Source organism: Peromyscus maniculatus, chromosome 7 (genome assembly GCF_049852395.1).
Source record: "Peromyscus maniculatus bairdii isolate BWxNUB_F1_BW_parent chromosome 7, HU_Pman_BW_mat_3.1, whole genome shotgun sequence".
NCBI classification, from domain to species: domain Eukaryota; kingdom Metazoa; phylum Chordata; class Mammalia; order Rodentia; family Cricetidae; genus Peromyscus; species Peromyscus maniculatus.
This window is the reverse complement of record NC_134858.1, coordinates 12,428,282-12,453,115: the sequence shown is the minus strand read 5'-3', so window position 1 is coordinate 12,453,115 and position 24,834 is coordinate 12,428,282. Positions and strand designations below refer to the sequence as shown.

Here is a 24,834-nt window from a genome sequence, read left to right as displayed (position 1 = left end):
GAAAGGGCTTGAATATGCACGCTCCTCCCTTATATTCCAATCACTCCATAGTTCATTAGGACAGATCTCTCTATTAATCCCATGGCAAAGCTAATCCTTTAACAGGCTGACTGTCCATGTTCACCACACGTTCTTCACACTCAGGCTAGCTACACTGTTACTCAGGGAGGAACTAGGAGATCTTGGGCACAAATATTCCACATATCCTATTATAACCCAAGTCACCCAATTTTTAAATCATTTCCTGACCTCAGAAGTTTGCCTAAAGCAGACAAATTTCATTTAAAATAAATCTGGCATTTGTATGCAACTTGGGATTTCAAGTGCCTTCATGATTACACTAAGAATACTAACAAATGTATCTGTATCTTTCTAATTTTAAATTTAATATAAGTTCTGCTATGGACATATTATCCCCACTTACCTGATCAAGAAGAACAATCCAGAGAGTTTTATGTATTCACCCAAGGTAGCTCAGTTACTGAGCATCGAGGCCTGACTCCACAGTGCGGTATCTCCCACCCTCTGCTCTTTGCCTCCAAGCTCTCCTCAGCTCTTCTTCTTGACATTCCCGCTCAAAGGATCACAGATTACATGCTGCACATCTTTAGACCAGACCTAGCTTTTGGGTCTGGGGGATAAGAGAAGACCAGATCCAGTGTCTAGGCATGAGAGTGTGGGAGAAATATGCTTCCCCTGATCTGTCCTTGGGGGTTATATTTCAGTCAAATATTCACTCTATTATTGCTTGGTCTCTTTAGAAGTCTTCAGAGCTTGCCCAGTAGAAACTGACCATCAAACAAGAACAGCTAGACGTGTAATGGGAAGGAACCTGTCAGAGCTGCCAGGACCTGGTGTCTCTGGCCTTCCCTCACCTCTCTTAAGCTCTGATGGATTACTGTAATGCCAATATTTGCTGTTAGATAATCTCTGTACAGCACTAAACTTGAGAGGGAACAGAATATCAAATAAGGATGACTTGATCCTAAACTGAGTCTTGCCATTTGTCCGTCCCTGGCAAGTATGTTATGGGTGCACCTCTCTGGGGACAGAAAAGAAAAGTAAACCCCTGAGGGAGCACTCACCATGCACGTGTATGATAGATACTTCACGAGACAAATGTGTTTCTGAAGTTGGATAATTGAATTCCTAAAAATGAATTCCAATAATCTAAGGCCAATTGCTGTCTGAAGAGACCCTCTGTGAGTGAATGCCATGGGGTTGTGGACTGTCACCACTCTTTCTCTCTCTCTCTCTCTCTCTCTCTCTCTCTCTCTCTCTCTCTCTCTCTCTCTTTCTTTCACATGCTGAATTTGCCAACAGCAGGAGGCAACGGTATTGAACTGGGGCAGATAGTCATCCATGTTGCCAGGAGTATCTTTGTAGGGGACTTGCTGAACACAGAGCCTCATGGGAGATTTAATGTCATTGGCTTTAGGTACAATGTGCACCCTGTGCTTTGCTTCAGCCACGAAAATGAAATGCTGGCCTAAACTGCACCTCCTTGTTGCCTGTATTTCTCGAGCAGAGTGTGTTCTGTAGAAAGGTAATTTAGACAACAGGGGCCAGAGAGCATCTCCTGGCACGTGGTAAAGAGTCGCACAGTGGTCAGAAAATACAAAAAACTTGGTGGACAGAAGTGTCGCTGTATCCTGGCCTCAGTGAAAAGCACTTGTCTTTCTGTCTCCCATTACCATTCTGGCTTCTAAAAGAGATTTGAGACTTACCATAAACACACAAATGCAATAAAAATCGAAGCGCCATTGACATGAAAAGAAAAGGTTACAATGCAATCAATGACGTGAAAAAAAAGTAAAATATCATGATTGAAAAAAATCATAGAAAATACATTAGTTGAGCACAAACCCACTTCTGAGCTTCCTGGAAACCAAAGCCACAGAGTAAGAAGGGTCTGTGTCCCCCTGGTGCCTGTGAAAGCAAAGTGTCAGATCTCCAGAGCAGACGTGAGGACGAATCAGAGCAGCTCTTTGTGCTGCCATCAGACCTTCTGGCACCAACTGGAAAGCAGACGGAAACTCGGGTGGCTGATGTAGAAATGTTCTTAAATATAAAAAATATTTAGGAATGTGATCTGTCAATAAGTCCTTTAATCAGATTATTCTCAGACTTGGCTTCATACCCCCAAACTGAAAGAAAGACAGAGTACTTTTGTAGGTGATGTGGGCGGGTCTTTCCATCATGGACTGCAGAAACTTGTAGAGTGTTTTCACATATGTGTCTTTCTGATTCTTACCCACTCCCTAAAGGCGGTGCCCATGTCTGCCTGTGAGAAGACTGAGACTTGGAAGCATTTTTTGACTTAACAAGTAATAACTACTCCACAGTGAGTGTGACAGGTTAGAAGCACGTCAGGAGTTAAGAAGAAGAGCATCCACCCATTTATTTATTCCTTCATGCAATTATTTTTTTCTTAAAATATGGGCATGTCTGATGCCCATTAAGTGGCTTTGAAAATACATGACTGAAGGATATCCTTTCCAGAGATTACTTAATGACCCTTGTGATGATTGGTCTTAATTGAGACTTTGATTAGATTTAGATATACTTAGGAGATGGGTGAGGAACACGTCTAGATATGGCTATGAGAGGCTTCCAGAGATAATTAACTGAGAAAGAAGGATTTACCTTAAATGTGGGTGACCCCTTTCCAACTCCACATTTCTTCTGCTTCTTGGCCACCAAGATGGGAGCTGTCCTGTTCCCCTGTCACACCTGCCTGGATAGGATGGACTGGGCCCCATCAAAGTGCAAACTGAAGACTAAATCCTCCCCTGTGCTGTTTCTGTAAAATATTTTGGTCACAGCAATGATAAAGCTAGCTAACACAGCCCTCTGACAAACAGTCCCATGCAACAAGACTCATAATTTAATAATTTCTACTCAAAATCCTTTACTACGAAAATTACTTTTATGGATCTGATTTCTTGTCTCTTAATGCCCTAGTCATTGAAATTGATCAAAGCACACCATTGATTTCACACAACTCTGAAGATGTAGATGTTTTATGACATAAGGGCATCTACCTTTCTCTGAATTATGAATATCACTGAAAAAATCACCCACCTGCCCAAGCAATAAGCCATTTCAGTAGCATGACTACAGATCTTTGCAGCTCAGACACACTTCAGTCTCCACTGCAATGTCTCACTGGTGCTCTGATTTGAGGAAGCTTGTCTTTTGCAAAGAAAAATACTTTAAAACTTGGCAGACAGATAAAGTTAACTACTATTAGAGTATAGTTTTCCCATGTGAAGATGACTCGGATACTTCAAAGAGAAGGAAGTATTCTATCTCTCTGGCATAACATACCTACTGTTATTAACTTTTCACAGGGTAGCTTTGGGCACCAGTATTCTAGAGTGTCAGAGCAACAAACCAGAAGGTTCAAAATGCCTAGAATCATAAAGATGCAGGTGATGTCTCTTCGGAAAAAAGTGAAACTGTAGGCACCTGGCTTCTTTCGCTTGACGATGCTGCTGCTGTTATGTTATAAAAAGGGCAGGGTTACTTAGCTGTGTTCAGTATTCACAGGCGATAGTTTTAGTTCCTTAGCTGCAAAATTTTCATGTGTGTGGATGTATCAGACTCATGTCAGTTTTTTCTGGTTATTACACACAGGCAATTGGTAGTGATGGGGGAAGGGAATGAACCAAGTAATATGTTAATTGAACACTTTGGTGAACTACACCTTCACCACCAGATTTTCCATGACAGACTGGGGACAGTGTTCTGTAGCCATGGGGCAAAAAGCAGCAGATGCGCTGCTGCAGAAGAAAGTGTTTCCAAAGCTGTGTTCTATCACTTTATTACCTACACTCAAATACAGATGTGAATGTTATCTGTGCATTGTCACTTGAGAAAGTCTGCTGTGACTTACAATAGCCATTCGGCCTATTTTGCTAAACAACAACAAAAACCAGCAATTGCATATGTTTATAAGTGAAAGCTCTCTGGAAATAAATGTTTGTTTTCAGCCCTTTCACATCCAAACACATATACTAGAGAGCAGTGTGTGTGTGTGTGTGTGTGTGTGCGCGTGTGTGCGTGCGTGCGTGCGTGCATGTGTGTGTGTGTGTGTGTGTGTGTGTGTGTGTGTGTGTTTATGCTGGTGAGTGCGCACACACTTCATATGTGATGTGGCCAGCCATTCTGCAGCAGACACCATGACACATCTCTCTGTTCTCTAATTCCAAACCCACTGAGGTAGAGCCGTGCTTTCCAGAGAGCAGGGTGATACAGGCAGACCTGGAGTTAAGCTCTGCATCCTCTGAGTCCCTGGCTCTGCCCTGCTCTCCGGGCTCCCAGTGTTGGGGGCATGCATCTATGACCCTGACTTGCAGGTGAAAAAAATCCATGGAGTCACAAAGCAGACATGAGAGTCACTAGGTTGTTTGGCTGTGGGCCTTTCTGAAACAGGATGTTTGTGAGGGTGAATGTGCTACAGAAACAACTATGTTTGTGAGGGTGAGTGTGCTGCAGAAGCCACTATGTTTGTGAGGGTGAGTGTGCTGCAGAAGCCACTATGTTTGTGAGGGTGAGTGTGCTGCAGAAGCCACTATGTTTGTGAGGGTGAGTGTGCTGCAGAAGCCACTGGTTCTTTCACAAGTAAAACGCACCATGCAAAGACCAGCTTGGCTCATTTCTAAAAATTCATTTAACATTTTATTTCTTTAGCTGCTGGTGCCATGGAAGGAGTGTCCATGTTGGTCTTTCATTTCCACTTTTCCTTTCTACTTTTTCTCTTGACCAGAGTCTATGCTGTATACAGAAATGCAGGTGTCAGCATCTCTCAGGACAGATAGACCACCTCCATCCCATTCACATTGGGACACTGGACTCCACAGAATCATTTTCTAGATCTAGAGGCTTTTGTCTTTCAGTGCCCAGCTATGAGTTCCCTAGTGGCCAAATTTAAGCTTGGCCACATGGGGGCCTAGCTCTCAATTCCTTAATCCTGATGCCACATAGGATTTCTAAGAAACACAGTCCAGAGTGGAGCAGCAAGGGTCAAAGGCCATCTCAACAGCAGGACAGTCCGGGTCTCCATGGATGTTGAAGATCCCTGCTGTCTGCCAGCTAGGATCCTTTGATGATACAGCCTTCTCACCTATAGGCAATGCTCTCTGGTGTTAGCCTCCAGGGGATGTGGTGAACACCATGTCTAAAGCAGGCATGTCTCCCCTGTAGTACCCTGACAAGGGATTGGAACACCCCCAAAGTGCAAACAGTTCACCAGAAGGTCTTGTTGTTAAATATGTATAAGCTCTAAGCAAGGACTCCAAACCAGTGCACCCTAGTATAATTTGAATACAGCTCAACACAAAATTATAAACTCACTTAAATGTTATTAGATTATCTGTGATTTTCACTTTATAACTTAATTGTGTAGTTTTTAAAAGCATGAACTTCATGCTTTTATAGATGACAAAACCATGTCCCAGTGTCACTCAGAATAAATGTTTGTATTTTTTTGCAAACTATATGGTGGGCTGAGTTAGACACCCATGAATTTAATATGTGGCCCCAAATAATCCTTCTCCACATGGTGTGGTCCAGGGAGGACAAAAGGTTGGACATCTCTGCTGTATGCAGTAGCCAAGCCTGGACACTCTGGGAGTGCCTCTTGTCTATATGGTGAACAGTGTAGGAAAAGACGGGCTTAAGAATTACATCAATGTTTATTATAGAGAGTTTAAAAATCCGAAGTCCACACAAAGCTGGCCACCAGGAAGCCTTTGCTTCTATCTGTCCTCTTCTCTCCCCCACATCACACTCTTGCAAATTTATCTGGGGAGTATGTCTGTACCAATTAAACACGTGATGTTCCCCCACTGGATTAGTGAGCCCCAGAAGGTCTGGGTAGATTGTCTTAGTTTATTGCCTACGACATGGTGAGTGTCCAGTGAATATTGGTGAGTTGATGGAAATCATTCCTGTGATAGAGTGGTGCAGAAACAAAAAGTTATCCCAGTAGGTCTTAAAAGGGGGGACGATCCGTTGTTAAAAACTTTCTTAAATACCACTGTGAGCTTCCTGGCTGTCCCTTTGATGGGTACCTGGAAGATCTGAGAAGTGTTAGACCGGTGTTTTCCTGGCAGACAGCGGAGGACTTAGTTCACACAGATGCAAACTCAGGCCTGGATGGAACATCTGCCCTGTTGGGATCGCAGCATTTGGGAGCTAGACTCAAGAGGGCTCTGCATTTCTTCCCACACAGATTGTGGAAGGCAAGCTGTGGTTCCAGCTGGACTGTGGCAATGGCCCTGGGATCCTAGGCATCTCCAGCCGCGCTGTCAACGATGGGAGCTGGCACTCAGTCTTCCTGGAGCTCAATCGCAATTTCACCAGCCTGGCCCTGGACGACAGCTATGTGGAGCGGCGCAGGGCGCCCCTGTACTTCCAGACGCTAAACACCGACAGTGCCATCTTCTTTGGTGCCCTGGTACAGGCGGATAACATCCGCAGTCTGACGGACACGCGAGTCACACAGGTCCTTGGTGGCTTCCAGGGTTGCCTGGACTCCGTGGTGCTTAATCACAACGAGCTGCCCCTCCAAAACAAGCGCAGCAGCTTCGCTGAGGTCGTGGGTCTGACGGAGTTGAAGCTGGGCTGTGTGCTCTACCCGGATGCATGCCAACGCAGCCCCTGTCTACACGGGGGCAGCTGCAGCGGCCTACCCTCTGGCGGTGAGTGAAGCTGTGTGCAGGCGCTTAGGGGAGGGGAGGTCATGCACCTGTTGGGAGGCTCACCCTCACAACCAGCCCCTCCCACCTTCCCCAGGATCCTCCTGGAGAGGATGCTCATCTGCTTCTGAATCCTCTGTGCTACAGAAGCTTGGCAGTAGCAGGGTATGCAGGTTAGCCAGTAACTGGATGCCACCACCTCTTCCCTGCACAGCCCACACCCCTGGAGACTGCAGCTCCCTGTAAGGTGTGAGTGACTTCAGAAGCCACCTGCTGTCACTGCAGAAGGCTGCCTGGTGTCACTGCACTGACTGAGCTGCTAATCAGGCTTGGATATAACTTTACCAGCAACTAAAGCAGGCAGAGGAGTGTGAACTTGCCTCGCTGGGAGGAGAATCAAGAGTTAATGGTTATGGAGCATGCTTTTGAGATGTGTCTTGAAAACAACTGTACTCTGAACTTTACAAAGACACAAGGAGTCAAAACAAAGGAGAGGGAGCTGGAGGATACCCCAGTCAGTCAGTGCTTGACTTGCAACTGTGAAAATCTGAGTTGTATCTCGAGGAGCCATGTATCAAAAGCTAGCCACAGTGATGTGCACCTGAAACCCCAGCACTGGGAAGGTGGAGACAGGTGAGCCCTGGGGCTCGATAGCCAGCCAGTCTAGCCTACATGGTGGGTTCCAGGCTGGAGAAGACCCTGACTCCAAAACAGAAAAGGTGGGAAGTGTCTGAAAAAAAAATAACTCCCAGGGATGTCCTCTATACCCTCCTAATCACACATGAACGTGCACACACACACACACACACACACAGAGAGAGAGAGAGAGAGAGAGAGAGAGAGAGAGAGAGAGAGAGAGAGAGAGAGAGAGAGAGAGAGATGAAAATATACAGAGGATCTCAGAAGGGAAGCCAGTCAGGGGTGGGCAGAATGGTCTTCTCTAGTCACATCTTCCCCAGGTATATCCTCAAGGGGAAAGGGGAAAGAGCAGGAAAGAGATGGGAGGTAAAGGGAGGAAATGAAGGAGGAAAGATGGGTCACAGAACCACAGAGCATCTTTATAGTTGTTGAAGGCCCAGGAGCCTGAGATCTAAGAATCCGCTGTTCCACATAGGTGCAGGATCTTTGTGGTGGTCCACAAGGTCAGGCTTCCTCCTGGCTGGGCCTTGCCACCTCTCAGCAGCCCCAGCTGGTCCCCTCCAGCCCTTTGCAGAGCTACTCAGCAGCCATCTGAGTAGCAGATTTAAACATTCTTCACATCATTTGAGACTGCTCGGCATTGGCATCTATGTTTCGTGCAGACTGGCTCTGAATTTAGAGTCCATTTTATTATTAGAATGTTCTAAACTGTCCATGGAACGATGTGGTGCAGGAACACAGACAGCAAAGCTGTTCAGATTCAGACATGTCACTGTCACAACGAGGGCCCCGTGCCCTGGGGGGACTTTCTACAGTCTCAATTTAAGAAATCTATTTGCTGTTTTTACTGTCTCAGCAGTCTATGTAAATAGAGGGTGGTTATGGCTCCATAATTCCCGAATGATGGGCAGTACCTCTCCACTAGCTGCTCTGTAAACCAGCCCCTTATGACAAATCATGGCCAGTTTTTCATGAGGCAAAAAAAAAAAACCCTACCAGTGTGAGCCACTGACAATTTATGAAAGGGCCATATAATTAAATTGGGTTGAAATGGAACACCACGCCATGTCAAATCCTGGGTACGCAGCCACAAATTGTAATATACTTGAACCATGTCAGGACATTGTTTTTCCTGGCAAAACCATGGTCTTCCATAGAGGGTTGTCTTTAAAATAATAATAGTCACTGAACAAAGGGGAATTTGGCTCAGTAGGGTACATTTTTAACTGCCACAAAATCCTTTAGCTAAGTACTCAGAGCAGGTATGTTATATAACTAAATGGCTCTTGGGCTCCACTGAGAAACACCAGGTTTTTTTCTGTTTTGCTCTGTTTTGTTTCATTGAAACAGGGTATCATATATCCTAGGACAGCTTCAAATTTAATGTACAACCAAGGATGGTCTTAGATTTTTGACCTTCCTGCCTCTGCCTTGCAAGCACTGGGATTCCAGGCATGCATCATCACCACACTCAGTGTCCAAGGCACTGGAGATCAAACCAGGGTCTCGTGCATTCCACCAGCTGAACTGCATACCAACTCTTTCCTATACTCTTTCCTTGCCTGCCCTAAAGGTCAGACTTGCTGTATATGACGCAAACCATCTTTCTTTGCTCCCCCATGTTCTATTTTTTTCTATGCTAGGGCCTTCTTCTTAAGTCTGGCCTCCTCAGCTCCTCTTCCTTCCAAGACGATGTAGTCTCTTGTCATCTCCAGTCTTCTCGTTGCACATAAGAGTATATGCTTTTCTAAAATGATGATGTGTCTTCTCTCACATCCATCCACATCACTGCCCTGCCTCAAGCCCACTACTCTGCTGGTGTGAGGAGGCCCCCACAGGGACAGTCATCCCACAAGCCACTCCAAGCCTGATTGAGAGAACCTGGTTCTGGAAACATGGCTCCAAGTGGAGCCACCAAATAAGAATGTCAGAGGTCCTCTTCCAGTATGTGAGGAGGGGCCTGCTGGCCTCCTGGCTGTAAAGATGAGGCCTTGGCCTCAAAGAAGAGGCTCTATTTTCTTCTCTCCATTTTCTATTAATATCACAGGCATTTTTAAAAGATTTTTTTGTTGTTGTTTTATTTTGTGTGTATGGGTGGTTTGGCTACCTGGATGCCTTGCACCATGTGAACCCTGGTGCCTACGGAGGCCAGGAGAGGGCATCAGACCCCCTGGAACCAGCATTGCAGGCAGGTGTTAGCTGCCATGTGGACAGTGGGAATAGAACTTGGCCATCTCTTCAGCACCTATCATGGACATTTTGGTCATGTCCTTATTTTTCCTACCTGAAAAATCCCTTTTGCCAAATTAGGGGGGTGGGTTACTATTGGTGAAATTACTAAGGCCACTCCACGTAGTTAAAAGGGAGGTTTATTTTGTGGGGTAACTTACAAGTGAAGGGATAGGTTACAGGGTCTGGGAAAGGTGTGGCACAGTCCAGCGGTGTTCTCTGGAGAACTCTGCTTGGTCTAGCTCCAGCGTCCAGAGTCCAGGAACCAAGAGAGCCAGCATATCCGGATCTCGGGTCTTCAGGGTCCTCTCTCGGCCCCACCTTGTAGGCGTGACAGTTACCGAAGCCACAATGGGGGTTGAAACTTCCAGATCAAAGCTGGAATGGCTAGCCACTACAGGTTACAGGAAAGGAATGAGCCAAAAATAAGGCCTCTACTTCCTATTTATGGAATCATTAAATTAATCATAAAGTCACTTACAAGAAATGCCTTCTTTAAAGCACAGTGAAATGAAGTATAGCCACACCCTCATGAACTCCTTCTGGCTGCCAGAAAGGCCTAACCACACAGCCGTGGACTTGGGCTTCCAGACCAAAAGCTAGGATGCATGCAGTGTTCCAAGAGGACATTTGAATTAAGGAAGTAGACTGAGATCCTTAGAGGTAAGCCCTGCACATGACAATCTGATGGCAGAGTTCACTGGAACATCAACCTGGGTTTTGTTTTTGTTTTTTTAACTCTCTCCTGTGGATCACTATAAAATACCAGGACATGATTTACCATCGCCATCCCCTTGATCACAGAACAATACTGGAGGACTGGGTCTCCTGGTAACAGGCTCCATTCTCAAACTGTGGCACATTGTTCCAGAACATTAATAATCTATAAAGTCAACCCAACCCACAGCAAGAAACATTTCCTTTCAGGATTCCCAAACCCAACCAAAGCCTTGGCACAAGGACCAAAGGGTTGCATCAACTAGCCTGGAATGGTATAGTCAGCAGCTCTGACCAGCCTTATAATTCTTCCTGCCCGAGAAGCAACCCTCAGCGACCCAGGGGAGTCAAAGCACAGAGTGCGAGCTTGTGGTGTGACTCTGTAAATCAACCACAGAAAGAAGGCTGCCCCTTGGTAATGTCTTAAAACTCTATATATACATATACATATGACCTGGAAACAGCAACCACCATGGAGAAGAACTGGCTGACTGGCTGGAGCCTGTTCTGACCCTTACATTTTCAGACCCATTGGGTGGGGCACAGACCAGAGAGCACCCACATTCGGAATAAGATGTGCTCAATTCTCCATGCCTCATCATGCTCAACTCAGGACAATTAAAGGGAGACGCAGCAGAAGCTAAGCTGTAATTTAGTGAAGAAATGCACCAAGCCTGTGTCACCAGGCCAGAGGCAATCACTCAGACAGCTTTGCATGAAACTGGACGCCTAAATCCTGAAAGGAAATGTGGGTCAATTTTCAGTGGTCGGAGATACTGGTTTGAGTGTACACAGTACTGGAATATTGCTAACCTTGCAAATGCTTATACACTAAGACATTTGATTTTTCAATACTCTGGGAACATTCTTCCCTTCTGCTGCCTGCTCCCATTTTACAGATTAAATAGACCAGCAAAGTTAAATAAGAAGTCTAGCATCACATACATGGGAAAGTGTGAGGCCAGAATTTTACTCCTTGCTCTTCTCAAGTGTGTCCCAGGACAAACTACATCATCATGGAGGATGCTAGAAAGATGCAATTCAGATCCCACCTGAACCTGCTGATTCAGTCTGTACCTCAACAAGCCCCCTAGACAATGTTCTGATTTTACCTTCGGGTTCCCAGGTGCCCTGGAGTCTGGGGGATCTTCTAGCTCTTGTTTCCTACTGTGTTATAGATAGTGGTTCTCCAACTCTGAGATGCATCAGATCACTCAAGAAACTTGGTAAAATGAAGTCTTGCTATTGAAGAGTCTCTTAATTATTCATTTAAAAGGAAATACATTTGCTTGTCTCTGTCCTTCATTACCCACATTAGAAGATCCCTCTGCCGGGTACCAAATTATACTTGCAAACTCTTGAATGTTTTGCTGAGAGAAATTCAAGGGCAGTGGGGAGGAGACACAAACCTTAAGTATCAGAATCTACAGGAATTCAGGCATCTCTGTTTCAACAAGGTGGGTTCAGCGCACATTCAAGTTTGAGAACCACTGACACTAAAGAATCCTGAGAGTTCTATATCTACAGGAATGTAGTCTGTGGGTGCCAGGAGATGTAAACAGACACAGGACATTGAAAGGAGTTGAAAGTCAGATGAATAGACCTGGAGTATCACTCTCTTGTCAGCAAAATCAGGTTACTCCGAGATCTTCAAAGACCAAAGCAGGATTATCTCTCCCGCTCATGCTCGGCAACCTTGAATATTCTGCCTATCAAGTTGCATGATGGGCTCTTAGATGATTCAAAGAGATGGACACAGACGTGTCCTTGGCAACAAAGCCCCCTTTGCTACCTTGGACCCTGTTTTGTGAAGTGTTTAGTTCCCCTTCCTGTAGGAGTCAGGAAGTTCAATGTGTCAGATGTTGTCAAGTAGCTTCGGTGTGCTGAGCCATGTTGAGTCCTAAGTCCCGCCACTGTTGTGTAACCAGCAGGTGCCACATGAGTAGCCTGCTTCCCCTGCTGTCCCACATGGATTCCACTACTGGCTCACTGAGCAGAGGCACAAGAAGGGAGAGTCTGTCTGCTGTGTGCATACAGTGGAGATCACCTGAACGAATTCTGCAGCTTATGGAAAATGTTTTTCTTTTTTGTGTGACTTTCTCCTAAGAAAAAAAGTTGGTCAATTTTTCGTGTTCTTTTGGACAGCATTAGTAACAATACATGCTAATAACAAAGTTCAAAAGATCTGAGTCATGTGAAGACACAAAAGAATATTCCAGAAGATGAGATTCAACTATATTCCTCATGTTGTGGGCACATAAAGACTGTCACATCCTCAAGGAAACTATTCAAGGTCTGGCTTAACACACGGCACCTGAAATGTGGGCCACCTGTCCTGGGAACAGCACAGTACTCTCCAGAAGTTTTCATTTCACGAGTTCCTAAAACATTGAATGCACCTTGCTTGCAAAAAGAAAAAAAGTCAAATTTACAATGATGAAAGTCGAAATCAGCAACTAGACCATCCCACCCGTGATTAGCAACTCAACCCCTTCCCCCCTCTCTCTCACACACACACACACACACACACACACACACACACACACACACACAAACATCTCCCACATTTATTGAGATTTGCAGAGACTAGGGGTCTCAGTACTTAGCCTAAAATTCATATTGAAAACCTTTTCTGGCTTCAGCTAGTAGGAGAGAGACAGAGACAGAGAGAGACAGAGATGAGTCAGAGAGAAACACACAGAGAGAGTGGGTATGCTTGGGTGCGTGTACATGCTCATGAGTTTGCATGCAAGTGGAAGCCAGAGGCCACCTCCACTGCAGTTCCTGTGAACATGGGTGGCGCACCTGACTTCTCTCTGAAAGCAGGTCTCTCTGGCCTGAAATTCAATAACTTGGCTAGGTTAACCAGCCAGTGAGCCCCAGGGATCTGCCTATGTCTGCTTCCCTCTCGGGTGCTGGGATTATAAGATGCACCATCATGCTGGACTTCTTGGAATGCTGCTGGGGCTTGGATCAAACTCAAGTCCTCACATTTGTGAGGCAAACCCCTGACTGACAAACGTGTTTCCTCTGCCTGCAGTTATTGGGTTTGTAAGCAACAGGGGGATGAGAGCGACTTCAGAGTCTGCAGTAATTACAGCACAACATCCAAGTACCTGGTGCCTGTGTCCTGCATCGACTTCTAGAATACAGAACCTTGTTCTCTCTGGCAGAGAATTCATGAATATGGTTGTTGAGAAAAAGCAAGGGGGTTCTTTGAAGTCAAGCATCTTGGACATGACCACATACAGATGATGGGCAATAGCCCGGACTCAGTCTTGGATCCAGGTCCTCACCACATCCAAGTAGTTTCCCAAGTCATGGTCATGCCGTAATTCAGCCAACATGGCAGCAGATGAAACTCTAGGTCTTGGGTACTTTGCATGTGTCTGTCAATATTTCCACCTCAATGCTGTGGGCATTGTTTTCTTATCAAGACTGTGGACCCAAAGAGTGATGGTCATCTGCCCTGATGAGTAGAGCAAGAGCAGAAGGTTGAGGCCATTGCCTGGGTGAACTGGGTTGAAGAACAAGTAGGCAAGTGGATAAGACAGGAAGTGTCTTGATCATTTGCCTACACCACCCAAATCTGCTCTCTAATTGCTTGTTCCAATTCTATTTTTGCATTTAATAGGTTTGGAGATGTTCTTCTTTGAGTAAGGGGAGGAGAAGCACTTTAAGTTTGTCTGGGTACAGGTTTCAAAACCATCTGCATAGGCTATAAGTAGGAGTGTAAACAGGAACACAGATTTGGAGGCAAGGCTTAAAAATATACTTCCCATGTCGCCAAGATTTGAAGGAAAAGAAGCTGCAGCTTTTTTTGTATACATATTTCAATGCTAGTAAGGCCATTTCCTTCTTCCAAGCTGAGAAGTGTGCACAGTCCATCTGCTCACTGGCTTCCATAACCACAAGAGAACCGTCTTACCTAAGTGCCTGTTTTCTCCTTTGTAAAGTAGCCATGATAATTGCTACCAGCTAAATAATACAATTCATGCGGTTGTTATAAGTTAAAAAAAAAAAAAGTTACAGAAAGCACTTAGAAGTTTTCCTAGTCATTTGAAAAGCTGTTATTCTGATTAGTGGTTTTGTAACTTCTCTCCTATCTCCCCCAAAATTAATTCTTATTTAGACTTTGGGAAATTATACAGTGAATAATTTTTTCTTTTATATTCGTGACAATGTTAGATAATTTTGTGATCATTTGATACTTTCTAGATATCTCTAGGAATTTGTGTATGTGTGTGTGTGTGCACGCATAGGTATGCATGTAGATGTATTAATATGTGTAGATATAGTTGTGCATGTTTAAGTGTGTACATGTGTGCAACTGTATGTGAATGTATATATGTGTTGGTATGTGTATATGTAGGTATGCATATGTGTTGGTATGTTGCATGTGTGTAGGTGTATGTGTATGTGTGTTAGTGTGTAGGTATATATGTGTCTTGGAGTGTATGTGTATGTTTGCATATGTGTACATGCTTGTGTGTGTGTGTATGTGTGTATGTGTTATAACAACATAGGGAATTCTTGGAAGAACAGAAACATATGTGATCTTGTTCATCTAGTGATTATTTGGCTCCCAGAAGGAGTGTCTGTTCTTGTCTGTCTTACTATTTCTCTTTTGCCTTCAGGAGAACTATGTGAAATTATCACAAACTACTCCCTCTTACTCTTGGCAAGTTATTAGTCTCACTCAATAATTTCTAGACTCTATACAGTATTATGGAAAATTCTTGGGAAGACTGTATTCAGTTCAGACTCAGTCACTTCCTAGTCCTATGTGTTAGAAAGGCCTCATGACCTCTCCAATGCCCCATGGGGACACTAGGGGACCATTCTAGGATTATTGTGCTGTTCTCTTTGAGGATCACTGTGATTCTCTGTTGAGTGGCTGGAAGTGATGTTTAAGTCACTGGATCACTTGGGATTATTATGGCAGATTTACTTATATAAAAATTGTTAATAAAAGGTTCTGCAGCAGGATAATGAGATAATAACATCATGGTAGTAACAGGTTAATTTTTATAATCAAGCCTTTCAAAGAGGGTGAATAATAGCTGTCATTATTTACTAAAAATCTCATTTGAGTATTTTAACCCATCATTTCCTCCCTCATTGTGTATCATAAACTTCCTCCAAAAGTAAATGTTTAAAAGCAGATTTGTTCCCAGAGCCCTCTTGTCTGGTGGGTCTGAGATCATAGTGCAGAGCTTGAACACTCTGCTTCTCATCCTGATGACAGAGAAATGCTCAGTGAGTTGTAGTTACAGTGATGTGTGGTATTAGAAACAGGCCAAGACCACACTGACCAGGCCTGAGTTGAAGTCCATCCAGCTTTGTGAGCATCAGTAAGTGCTGGCTCCTCTAGGACTAGGTTTCCTGGGCTGTAAACATCTTTTCTGACCTCATATCCCAGTGCTTTTCATAGTTTCTTTTCTACGAATGTGCTGGTAACACTCCCTGCTTTGTAGTGCTGGCTGATGTCTGTGGTTATCCTGTTTCTAATGGATCTACCAGGGGTTGAACAACTGGCCTGCCAAACCCCCACCACTAAGAACCAGCACCGACACTCCTCCATCTACCACACAGCTGATCCGTCTTTAGAGGAAGGGGATCAGTCAAGCAGACTGCTACATCAAGTCGATGTTCTACAGAAGACCATGAGGGATTTCTGCAATCTGGAAGATAATGTGTTAGTACTCCAGAGAAGCAGAAATCAACAGGAAGAACTCTACCATTCTCTCTCTCTCTCTCTCTCTCTCTCTCTCTCTCTCTCTCTCTCTCTCTCTCTCTCTCTCTCTCTCTCACACACACACACACACACACACACACACACACACACACACATGCATATTCACATACATACACAGAAAGGGTAGGAAAGAGATTTAATCTTATGGCATTCTCTAATGTGATTTGGGACTAGCAAGTCTAGAGCAGGCTAGAGACTGGAAATCCATCTAAGAACTGCTTTTACAGCATTGAAATAATAATCCAGTAAACCAGTTGGCTGGAAATGGGCAAAATCTCTTTGGTGTTGATTATGAGACAAGAATTCTTCCTGGGCCCACACACATTATGGAGAGTACTGACTGGTTGTTAAAGGTGATAAATCCGCAAATACCTAAACATCTAGACCAGTGTTTATGAGGCAGAGCACAGTAACCTAGCTGGCCTGAAACATGAAGTACCTATCATAGAGATCAAAAAAAAAAAAAAAAACAGGAGAAACTATACAGGTAGAGAAACACCGTGAATTATTATTAATATCCTTGGAGAGATAAGATGCTATTACCATAATATACAAATCTGGGGCTAAGGTTGTACATTAGCCAAAAGAAAAGGCCTGGGGAGGGTGGTAATGAGGGGTGGTAATTGGGGGGGGGGGTAAGGGGGGTAGAGCTGGAGACTTCAGTGACATAAAAAAATGTTCTTGGAAGATGACAGTGTCGGTCAGTCTCAAAAACAATTTAAAATGAGAAACTGTCCCCAGAAGAGAAAATAAAGGAAATCACCAATAAAATGATGCAAAAAATTTACCAAAATTAAAGGATGAGAGTTTTAAGATTGCAAAGGCCATCCAAGCACTGGCTAGAACAAGCCAGTGTTAAATCACAGCATAGCTAAATGTCATGAAATTCCAAAAATATGACCTTCCAACATGTTGGAATCAAAAAAATAAAAATAATAATAATAATAAATAGCAGGCCTCTTCCAAGCTTCAGAAGCTTTGGATTTCCCAAAAACAGCAGGCAGAAGATTGCTTCAATCTCCTAATGTAATCTAACTTTCAACGAGTTCTAAGGCTTTTACTATACAACTTCTCATAAAATTTGCCTCCTACAACCCCTTCCCCTGGGAAGCAATTACAGAATCTGCAAATGAAAGAGAGACTGAACCAGGTGATCCAGAAATGGAGCTTCAGCACAGGTTTGCACAGGAGCCACATAGGTGAGTTGTTCAAGGAGGAGCCCCAGAAGCCTCACCGAGATCTCCTTAGTGTGTGGAAGTACGAGAGCCACCGTGTGCGGCTCAAATGGGGAGACCCACTGGGCAAAAAGTCTGGAGGTCAATTTAAATAAGCATTCAGAAAAAAAGCAATCAAAATGCAGGCCCATCTTTGATTTTTTTTTTTAAGACAAAGATGCATGAAAATAAAAGTCACAGGTCACCAAGGGGCTTAGCTACAAAAAGAATATTACAGTTAATTACAATAATACAAGTACTGTTTGTTTAATTAACATTAAAAGATTATAAAATATTGAGAGGAAGGCCATCAGAAAACTGTCCATGTGTGGTGTGACTGATATTTTGAAATAAAAGCTATGATGGAAAACCAACAGAAAATGATTATGTTAGAAACAATCATGAAATATCAACATTCCACAGAAGAAAATATTAAAATACTAAAAGGGATACCCGGATTGTCTCTAAGGCAGTATAAATACTGTGATTGACAAAGCAGGACTCATAGAACATCCCCCATTTACTAAGTGCCTGCCTAACTCTAGGTGCAACAACAATTTCTTTAAGAAAAACATATCCATGGAAATGTACCCTTCCATCCTGAGACACATGTAATAGTCTGAGGGTCTTTGTTCCTCTGGTAGTTAATGTTGTCTGTAGTGCAGACGTCAGTGCCTATTTTTACATGGCAGGTTCATGAACAGAACATGAAAGAGATGCAATGATGAGGCTCTGCATTGGGGAGGTGAAGGGTTAGGGCTTGAGTTTTGGTTGAGTTGACTTGGCCTCACCTGGAGCTCGGGCAGGAGGGAGCATGGCACCAACGGCCTCTCCCACCCTGAGCTGTCACCGTTTGCAGAAGGTGGTAGAGAACGCATGGTCACCTCACGCACCACCCTGGTCTCTGCTCTTAGTGCCTCTGACAATATCGTTAGCGTTCTTTAAAATGTGCAAGTTAGGGGAATTTTTGTGTAGGGAAACTTTTTTGTGGACTAACATGGAATCCAAACTGTACCCTGGTTTTTTTTATGGCAAATAAGTTCCACATAGCCAGTGTGCTGATCAACTTTGGAATTTGGGCTGTGCTCAAGATAAGGAGTTGGGAATACTTGTCACAGATGAGTCCAAGGACTCTGTACATCACCGTGGCATCCTCAGCTCATGAGGCCCTCTGTTTCCCCCAGGCTATCAGTGTTCCTGTCTCTCACAGTTCACTGGAATAAACTGTGAATCAGAGATCACAGCCTGCTTCCCCAACCCTTGCCGGAATGGAGGATCCTGCGACCCCATAGGAAACACTTTCATCTGCAGCTGTAAAACTGGCCTCACAGGTGTCACGTAAGTGAGACTCTTCAAGGACCTCTCTCTACACTGTTTCTTGTCCTAAGAAAACAACCCAGCATATAGTTCATTAGAATAAATGGCCACGCTGCTGTCTTTCCCATACAGTGCTCACAGGGTCTGGCTTAGTAGGAAAAGTGACTGCTGTACAAGAGTCCCTAGCACCCACATAAAAACCTAGGCATGGTGGCACAGACTTGTAATCCTAGGGCTGGGATTTCCTGGGTCTCGTTAACCAATCAGCCTATTCAAACTAGTGTGCTTAAGGTTCAGTTAAGGTCTCACAAAAGATCAAAATGGAAAGTGGTGGAGGAAGACATCGACATCAACCTCTGGTCTCCACAGGGCATGTGCACACCACCACCACACTGACAAGAAAATACAACACACACACACACACACACACACACACACACACACACACACACCTAACTACATTTTTTAAGTACTTACAATGTCAGTAGGGACTCTAGGGTTATATCTGATCTGTATGTTTTACTTTATCTTTTTGTCTTTTCAAGCTTATTCAATCCCTATATAATCTATAATGTAGAAGACACTTCAAATGTGCTTAACACCACCTATACTTTCCAGTATAATTCTGAGACACACATAAAACTCCTTCCCAGAACCGGCTGGACGCTACTGTATAGTGTTTAATGACTATTCTGAGAAATTAATCCTTACCTTTCCTTTGAAAACTTTTCCTCCAGGAAATGAGTGAAATTTAAGTGTTAACCAGATGGAAAGGGAATGCTTTAATTTCTGAGTAAAAGGCCACTTCCGGGCATCCTTGATCGTTTCAAAGTATATCCGTGTACTCTCAGCGAGAGATAGTCTAATTACAGATCAGCCTGGCATGTTCATTAGAGCAAGTCTCTAAGGAGTCTACCAAGAAATACTTAGCTGACGTTGAATCGCTGGATGTAATTTAAAGTAATAAAGTTGCATTTATTTTTAAATACTCTGATTCTAACTAATTTCTGGCTGACCTGGCCCCAATCTGTTCAAATTGGGGATGTTTGAACTACATTTTAAAAGGTGGGTTACCAAAACTATAGGTGAATCAGACTTTTTCAATGAGCATATCAGAACAATCACTTAGGTGGAGAATCATGGAGGGCAGACGTTCTTTCACGAGCTTTCAGTGTTAAAGTAAGAAGGAGTCAGACTTAAAGGCTTGCCACACTGGACCAGAGAGAGAGGCCAGTGGATAAGACAGCTCGCTGCTCTTCCAGAGGGCCTGAATTCAGTTCCCAGCACCCATGTCGGGTGGCTCACAACCACCTGTAATTCTAGCTCCAAGGGATCCAATGCCCTCTTCTAGCCTGTACAGACACCTGCACACACATGGTATTCAGACAGACAGACAGACAGACAGACACACACACACACACACACACACACACACACATTCTAAAAGCCTGCTTTGTAGTTATTCTGCTGTGGTGGTACAAGAGGTCTAGAACTGCTCCAATGCTCTTCCTTGTCCGTTTCTCTCACTTGGTGCAACCATCCATGTTTCCCTGCAGAAATACTGGTGAATTTGATTATGAGGTCCTATGCTGCACCCTTAGGGAAGGGGTGCAGAAGTGTTTTACATGGTGTGACAAATTCATACTATATGCTGTTTCTAAACTTGCACAGTTTTAAATTCTAAGGTGCACCTGACCACAGTATTGGAGAGGGTATGTCTCTACACTGTCTGTTCTCCTCTTTATGCTCTTCTCTTGCCAGCTCATCCCTGTCCAAATCCCATGAAGACCTGAGAGGGCACACCTTAATGCAAGGAAATGGGCAAGGGCTTGGTGGACACAGAAATGCCCAAATTCATCCTTACATGTATGTTCATGTGTACATACACAATGCGCACACACACAGATATGAACATGCACATATGAAATGAACATGCATATACTCACACACGCACACACTGCCACATGGAATTGTACCCTTTAGGGGTTTCCTTCTGTTTTAAAGCTGGGCCTTTTGTCTGAACTCTGGTCTAGTGGTCCTGATGTTGGAAGGGCTTCTGTGTACTTTGTCTCTGAAGGTGCGAGGATGACGTGGACGAGTGTGAGCGAGAGGAGTGCGAGAATGGGGGCTCCTGCGTCAACCTGTTCGGCTCCTTCTTCTGCAACTGCACCCCAGGCTATGTGGGCCAGTACTGTGGCTTGCGTCCCGTGGTCGTGCCCAACATCCAAGCCGGCCACTCATACGTGGGCAAGGAGGAACTGATAGGCATTGCTGTGGTCCTCTTCGTCATCTTCACCCTGGTCGTGCTCTTCATCGTCTTTCGCAAGAAGGTCTTTCGAAAGAATTACTCACGGAACAACATCACACTCGTGCAGGACCCAGCCACAGCCGCGCTGCTGCACAAGAGCAATGGCATCCCATTCCGTAGCCTGCGTGCAGGGGACGGGCGAAATGTGTACCAGGAGGTGGGGCCCCCGCAGGTGCCAGTGCGCCCCATGGCCTACACACCCTGCTTCCAGAGCGACTCCAGGAGCAATATGGACAAGGGGCTGGATGCACTGGGTGGTGAGCCACAGGAGATGAGCACATTCCACCCAGAGTCTCCGCGCATCCTGACTGCCCGTCGGGGTGTGGTGGTATGCAGCGTGGCCCCCAACCTCCCAGCGGTGTCTCCCTGCCGCTCAGACTGCGATTCCATCCGGAAGAATGGCTGGGACACAGGATCTGAAAGTAAGTGAGGTGCAATAATGGGCGGGCGCGCTGGGAAGCCCCTGGGTCTCGGCAGCTCAAGGGTGCTAACCTCTGAGAAGCGGGAAGAAAGAAAAGGCAGTCTCGTGAGACAAGATGATGGAACACAGGCAGTGGCTGGAGCCAGGTGGCTGTACTTCCCTCTCCCTTTGGCTTCCTGCAGTAAGATGCTAACCCCTGGGAAAAGACCTGGGGGTATGAGCCCTGGCGTGGGAAAGGGCTTGGTGTGCTGCTTAGCAGAGTTGGTGTGGCTGGGATTGCCAAGCATCAGGCAGAAGGTGGGGTTTAGGGTCCACAGTGATGCGGGTTTGTAAGCAGGTGAGTGACATGAGCTAGTTACAGTTTTAAAGACAGCTCTGCAGACCTGGCAAGGGACGGATAAAGACTTAGAAGGGAGGCTGAGAGGGTAAAGCAGGTGACTGCTCCCTGCCCTGGCATCAGAGAGACTAAAGCAGGCTCCTGTCCCCTGACTTATGAGCAGGCTACACTCATTTGTTTCTGTAGCATGCTATATATGCCGAGGAGAGAGGATGCTGTGGGTTTGAAATGGTCCTACAGAGCATGTTCAGACAAGGAAGTGGACCACGCTCCTGGACAAAGGGGCATTACTGAGGAATCCTTAACGTTGAGTCAGTTCTGTAGGAAAACTATTGGAGGGGGTCTCCTTGAATCAGGAAGCGGCCAGGTGGGTACTAAGGATGCATGCAGGGGTTGGGGAGGGGCAATCCAGAAGTCAAAGAGATGACAGTGACCACCGTCTGCATATTGTACAGTTGATGGTGAAGGCTGGTCAGCTCACCGAGGGGAAAGAGAAAGTCAGCTGGCTGGACCTCTAAAAGAAGCTTGGACATGCCAGTCTGAGGGCAGAGGGCAGAATGGAAAACAAACTCTCCCTGGAAAGGAAGAGGAGGGGGAAGAGAGGCGGCTTCTATTATAGAAGCCAAGCATGTCCATAAGGCTCCTAGTGTGAGGTACCAGGAACTGACCAAAACAAAGGAACAAATACATATGGGGGTAGACACCATGATTTGATGAGAATGCGAAGTAAAGCTGCCAGTGCTGTGTGTCTGCCATCTGCTTGTACTATCACAGCTAAATGGCTCATCCAACATGGGTACCATTATCAGCTCCTGGGGAAGACTAGCTTGATGGAAGCGGAGGGCAGAGTCTGGGCTCTTAGTAGAACTGCTCCAGGAGCTCAGCAAAGAGGCAGAGCAGAGCATGAGAGAGTATCCTCCATGGGAGGGGAGACGTAAGGTGAGGTATTTCTATTCTAATGCCACCTGCTGGGTCTGTCCGGTGGACACACATGTATTTTAAACCATCCCCTGGCCTCTTAAGTGGAGTCAGGGATCATAACAATGCTGTGGAGAGCCCCTTTTTGATTGTTGTTGGTTTGTTTGCTTGTTTATTGGATCTCGCTTTGTAGTACTACCTGTCCTGGAACTTACTATGTAGACTAGGGCCTAGAACTCACTCACCGAGATCTGCCTTCCTCTGCCTCTGCCTCTGCCTCTGCCTCCCAAATCCTGGAATTAAATCTGTGTGCTATCATGCCCAGCCAAAGCACTCCCTTTTATTTTGGAAATGAAGGGAGTTCTAAGTTAAAGGCAGAGCTTGGGGGTGTCATTGAGGCCACCAGGGCCAGCTGACCACATGCCTGTTCTCCAGTGTTGAGAGCTCAGTCATGAACACCTTGCTCTTTGCTGAAATACGTCATTGTGTTTTGAGTTGTAGCTGTTGGGAAGTAAACCCCCCACCCTGGTTCTCTGGACACTTCTATCGGTTTATCCGAGGCTCTGGCTTCATCATCTGAAAGCAGGTGGAGAGTGCTTATGTTTGCCTTTGATGTTACTCTTTATGCAGGGATCTGTGGCTGCAAAACCAAGTAACTGTTTCCTTCATCACAGCTCTGAGTCTCTGGACACTCACATTCCAAGATGGTCTGCAGTAGTTCTTGGAGGATATTTTTCATCAACACCTCATGACATGACAGCTTTATTTCCAGAATCCACCCCAAGCCAAAGCTCACACTTTCCCCTGAAGTATCATTGGATTTTATAGAACATGTTTCCCTCTTTGTTAAGCAAGGCACAATTAGAGCTAGCAAGACAGTTTCTGGGCAACTAATTCATTGTGGACTTGACCACCTCAAGATATGGTGCTTTTGTTGCTTCGTACATCTATAAAAGTAGAAGGGGTGTGTGTGAGTGTGTACATTTGTGTGTGTGTGTGTGTGTGTGTGTGTGTGTGTGTGTGTGTGTGTGTGTGTGTGCGCGCGCTGGCTATTTTTCTATAGCAGAGAGAGAGAGGGAAAAAAACCACCAAGTGAATAAGGGAAAATTCACATCTGCCTGTCCTCTTACCAGACACAGGGCAGAGAACATTGGCAGCCCCAGGATGAAACACCACTGCCCTCTAGAAGGCAGAGCTGAAAATTCCACTTATCCCCAGAGATGGAAGCTGGAAGAAATATAACGGCTTTCTTGCCTATAAAATATTTATGCCCCTGTTTTAAAAGTAATCTCATTTAACCTGGTGTTGACACCACATCGGTTCATGTAAATGACATAAATTAAGTCTGAATGAAGAGCCAGTCAGCTACTCCATCCCCATTTCACTGTCTCCGCAGTCCTCACTTTGAGGCAGGAACACTTACTTTGAGCTGACAGCTATGCGGAAGCTCATTTACCACGGGTGAAGGGGTCCAAATCCATAATGTAAATCACTTGATTGACAGACCTTTGCCCCCTATGGCACAATCAATTTTCCATTGTGGAGCTAACTTATTTTCTCGAAGCAAATCAGAAAGCCGCTAAGAAAAAGGGGTAGGAAGGGAGAGAGCCAGACTGAAAGATTGCACGAGGCTGAGCGCTGTTTCTGCTTTCTCTTGCCTGCTCATGAAGACAAAGGGGCTGACGACCCGGGAGAGGTGACCTGCTTCACCAACAGTAACAAAGGCAGCAACTCGGAAGTTCAGTCCCTCAGCTCCTTCCAGTCGGACTCTGGTGATGACAACGGTAAGCACCTCCCCTTCCCGGCGCTGGGGACAGCAGAAGAGGCGAAGGGGGACACGACTGCGATCGTTTCTTGGCCTGTATGTTGGCCCTTAGCCATTCTTACCCATTGCTGAGAGTCCTTGCCAGAGAACCCAATAGGTGACTGGTCAGAGCAGGATCTGCATCAGAGGGAGGGCGTGACAGCTCCCGCTTTGATTTAGATGGTGACAGAACTGCCTCCTCCTCAACAGCAGCTATCTATGACGTGCGTCCCCTTTCTGTGCCACTTGTACCCTCTCGTTCCCTGCTCCCCATTCAGCCACCGCATCGTTGACATTGCTCTGGAGACAGGGTGACTTTTCTGTAGAGCCGGTGATGGCTTTGTTCAATTGAATTTCCCTCCTAATCAATCACGTGGGGTCGTGGGATTTTGGAGAACTGATTAAAAACGATGACACAGATCCTTAGAAAAAATGTCTGTCTGCCCAGAATGCTGCACAAAGTTCCTG

The 24,834-nt window shown here is 45.2% G+C and overlaps 1 protein-coding gene across 6 annotated transcripts in view; it reads left to right on the top strand.

The window, feature by feature from the left end:
* Positions 1-24,834, top strand: part of Fat3 (FAT atypical cadherin 3) — a 599,580-nt gene that overhangs the window by 562,331 nt on the left and 12,415 nt on the right. For all 6 annotated transcript variants that reach the window (XM_006990546.4, XM_016008861.3, XM_042280463.2 and 3 more), the window contains 4 exons: positions 6,239-6,707; positions 18,446-18,599; positions 20,656-21,308; positions 24,233-24,346. In XM_006990546.4, coding sequence (XP_006990608.1) covers positions 6,239-6,707; positions 18,446-18,599; positions 20,656-21,308; positions 24,233-24,346 — 1,390 coding nt within the window. The remainder of the gene's footprint in view (positions 1-6,238; positions 6,708-18,445; positions 18,600-20,655; positions 21,309-24,232; positions 24,347-24,834) is intronic.